Source organism: Bison bison, unplaced genomic scaffold (genome assembly GCF_000754665.1).
Source record: "Bison bison bison isolate TAMUID 2011002044 unplaced genomic scaffold, Bison_UMD1.0 scf7180017864331, whole genome shotgun sequence".
Classification (NCBI taxonomy): Eukaryota; Metazoa; Chordata; class Mammalia; order Artiodactyla; family Bovidae; genus Bison; species Bison bison.
The window spans coordinates 82,509-86,217 of record NW_011494903.1 but is presented as its reverse complement, the minus strand read 5'-3'; the positions used below and the strand labels follow the sequence as shown (position 1 = coordinate 86,217).

At 38.1% G+C, this 3,709-nt stretch overlaps 1 protein-coding gene across 1 annotated transcript in view; it reads left to right on the top strand.

Moving 5' to 3' along the window:
* The window catches only part of CLCN5 (chloride channel, voltage-sensitive 5), a 274,777-nt gene that overhangs the window by 255,983 nt on the left and 15,085 nt on the right, over positions 1–3,709 (top strand). The window contains exons 5-6 of the mRNA XM_010853710.1: positions 297–419; positions 1,284–1,490. Of these exons, the coding sequence (XP_010852012.1) occupies positions 297–419; positions 1,284–1,490 (330 nt within the window). The remainder of the gene's footprint in view (positions 1–296; positions 420–1,283; positions 1,491–3,709) is intronic.

Here is a 3,709-nt window from a genome sequence, read left to right as displayed (position 1 = left end):
AAAATCTATCAAAGCACTCATATAGAAAGTGAATTTGTGTTTTCATTCTTGTCCATCCTTAGAAGCCATCCTCACTTTCCTTTGGGTGGAGCAAAGCCTCTCATTTTCTGTAGCAAATGAGCTGACAGTGTTTTAGTAGTTGCTTTGCTGACAGTCTGGAAGAAACATTTTGAGCAATTTAATGTTGTTTGTTTATTTTCTGACCTCCTCTCCTGAAAACCCATTACTTAAGAGCTGCATGCCTCCTTGAGGTTGTCTAGGCTAAAACCAGCTTCTTTCTTTTCCCCCTGTTCCAGGGAGCCTTTGCCTACATAGTCAATTATTTCATGTACGTCCTCTGGGCTCTCCTATTTGCCTTCCTTGCTGTATCTCTTGTCAAGGTGTTTGCACCTTATGCCTGTGGCTCTGGAATCCCTGAGGTGAGTCTCTAAAATGGTTTATAATGGTGTATAAGTGGTAACAATAATTAATCCTTTTTAGTTAAAACCATTTAATATGTATTCCAGCATATACTGTAGTTGAATATTAAATGAGATCAGATCCTGAGGCAGTCTAGGGCCTTTCTAGATCTTCCCTTAAGTTTCCTCCCAGACTGGGCCACATAAACATTTAAAGGGAGTTGATTCCTAGCCTCCTACGGGTTTCTGGTGAACCAGCCCCCTGAAGAATTCCCCGACTCCTAACCAAGAAGCTTTTAGGGTAGACCACAGGATTCTGGTCTGAAAAAATAGTGGTACTGTCAACTTTTTTAGAGCAGAAGAAATGAAATTATTTTGCTACATTTTTTACAACATGATTTGGGCTAGAAGGAGGGTGATTAAAACCCTATTTCTAATGACTTTTGGTTTAGATTACTTGATAGTAACTGAAACCACTGAGATTTTAGGTTACCTGGATGGCCTTGCCTCTCTCTGTTTCCTGATCAAGTGATAGCTACAGATTTTTTGGCAGAGAGTCAAGGCTATACTAGTAAGGGAAAGTAAGAAAAACACCCTCCCCTCTCAGCTGCCCCTTCTCCACACACATGCACTCTCATACTTAACAGTACTCCCTTGCCCAGCTATCACATGCGCCCCCCCACAAAAGAAAAGGGAGCATAAAAGTTTTAAGAACATTTCTCATTTTCTTGGTCTCCTGGGTCCCCTCCCAAACTTGAATCACAGTTTCAAGCTTTTATGTATCACTTGTTTAAAAGGTGTAGTTTCTATAATGAGGACCAGATTTATTGCTTCTTAGCCTTGTTTCCTTACTTAGTCCGTGTTCAATCTGTGTTTAACCTGCAGATAAAAACTATCTTGAGTGGTTTCATTATTAGGGGCTATTTGGGTAAGTGGACCCTGATGATCAAAACCATCACACTGGTACTGGCAGTGTCATCTGGCCTGAGCTTGGGCAAAGAGGGCCCCCTAGTGCACGTGGCTTGCTGCTGTGGGAACATCCTATGCCACTGCTTCAACAAATACAGGAAGAATGAAGCCAAGCGCAGAGAGGTAATAACAAATGACTTTACCAGTCTTTTTTTTTTTTTTTTTGGTGAGAGCACAAATGGTACAATCTTAGGGATGACAATTGGGGGATTCTACTGGTTAATGCAAATACTCTTTGACCCAAAAGTTCCATTTCTAGAAATTTATCTTGCAGACATTCTACCGTGTGTGCACAAAGGTTTGTGGGAATAGTCAGTGCAGCATCTGTCAACATAGTGAAAAACTGAAGCAATCCAAGTGACCATCAGTGGGGGACTGACTGAATAAACAATATTCTGTCCATACTCTAGAATCCTATGCAACTCTTAATGAGATAATGCTATGTATACTAACATGAAATGATGGCTATAAAGTACCATTAAACTTTGAAAAGCCAATCTCAGAATAATGTGTATAGTAAAAGTCAGTTAATGTTTTTGTAAAGTGTGTATATATGCTCCTTGAAAAAAATGGCTGAGAAGTGGTTTCACCCCAAACTGTTAAAAAAAATGTCTACTTCTGGTGAGGGGGAAAGTGAGGTAGATGCTGGTGAGGAAGAAGTAAAGACTTTAACTTTTTATAATATATAATTCTATACAAGAATGTGTGATTTCTGTTCCAAAGAAGTTGCAGAAATAATGGAAGACTTTTTAAAGAAGTTTATTCCTGTGAAAGAATATAAGTTCAGCATGTGTTTCAGATGCCAGCTTTTTTATCTTTTATTTCTACCTAACAGCATACTGTATTTGTTTCTCTGTATTCGATTTCTCTCTCCCTGCCTTCCACCTCAGCCCTGCAAATGAGTCCCACTGCAGTATCTCTATAGTTGTTCTCATGTTTATACAGTTATTAATGTATGTCATTTTGAGGAGGAAGACCATTTTTTAACAAGTTCCAAGTCATTGGTTACTTTTTTCCTGCTATAATTAAGAATTTGAGAAAATAATGGTTCTTGCTTTTTTTTCCTCTTGAATTACAAAGAAATCACATATGGAATGGGTCAAGACCAAGGTTATTTCATTGAAGAGGATTTTTCACAAAATTAGAACCTCGTGATTTATTCTGAAAGCAAAAGAAAACAAAATTCCCCATAAGACTCGGAAAAAAAAAACTCAAAGATGTTGAAATTTAAAATGTGGAATACATTTTGATGGTTCAAGGGGAAAAGTTCCTGGCAGGAGAGGTAGGCTAGCAGGAGAGAGAGGGAAATCCGAGTAGGTTGTTTAGCTATCTGTCAAATACATAAAGGCAGTCTTATATTGGTGAAGTTGTTCGATAGGAGTAATGTACAACAGAAGCTAAAGAGATGAAAAAAAAACATTTTAACTGGCAAGAGTAAAGTGTTGATTGTTGCTGGTTTTGCATAAGTAGAGGTGACTTTGAAACTGTAGATTGGTGATTACTTTCATTTTATTTAATATAAAATTGGCATTTTTGTTCAAACAGTTCTTATAAAATGAAAGAAGAGTTTGATTTGGCTGTTTTTCTGTACAGATATCATATATTTCTAACTAAACTCATGAATAGTTGAATATGTCATTCACTTCTTATTGCTTATATAGAGTTTGCAGTTATTTTTTCCTGGTGTTCTCACCATCAGCAGTAACCCTTTTATGTCCTCGGGCCTTGTCATAGTGGCCAGATGGTTGAGCGTAAAATAGAGATTTGAGAAAGCAGGGCATAGGTAGACTCCACTCTACAACTTACTGGCCAGTTCAACTCTTCCTTCTCCCTCGTAATTCATCCTAAACAAAGTCACTGAAATCCCCTTTCTGAAGTTCTGTGTTAAATGTCCTCATCCTTCTTAGATGAAAGCCATTCTAGTCTTGAATTTCAGAGTCCTCCCCAGCTAGCACCAGAGATCACTTTCCCCCACACCCTTCGTTTTCCTGAGCCATCTTGCACTTCCAGAAAAACCTACCTATTTGCCAAGAACCATTTTTTTTTTCTTTAAAAAACTGACAGTTTTATTTTACTTCCTTTTAAAAATAGCTCCTTGATACCACACATCATATATCACTCCACAGCAACCAGAATCCAACAAACTGACTTTCTTGGTCTATTAATTCTGGTGTGTTGGTGTGTTTATCATGCACCTTTTACATTCATATGTCTAAGGCTACTACATACAAAGATGGTACTCTTGAAATATCACTTGCTCTCTTTCCCCACCTCCTTGTCCCTTTTAATTTCTGTCTGACAGCTTCTTTCTCTTTCTTTCTCTCCTTACCCTTTTCCTTGCC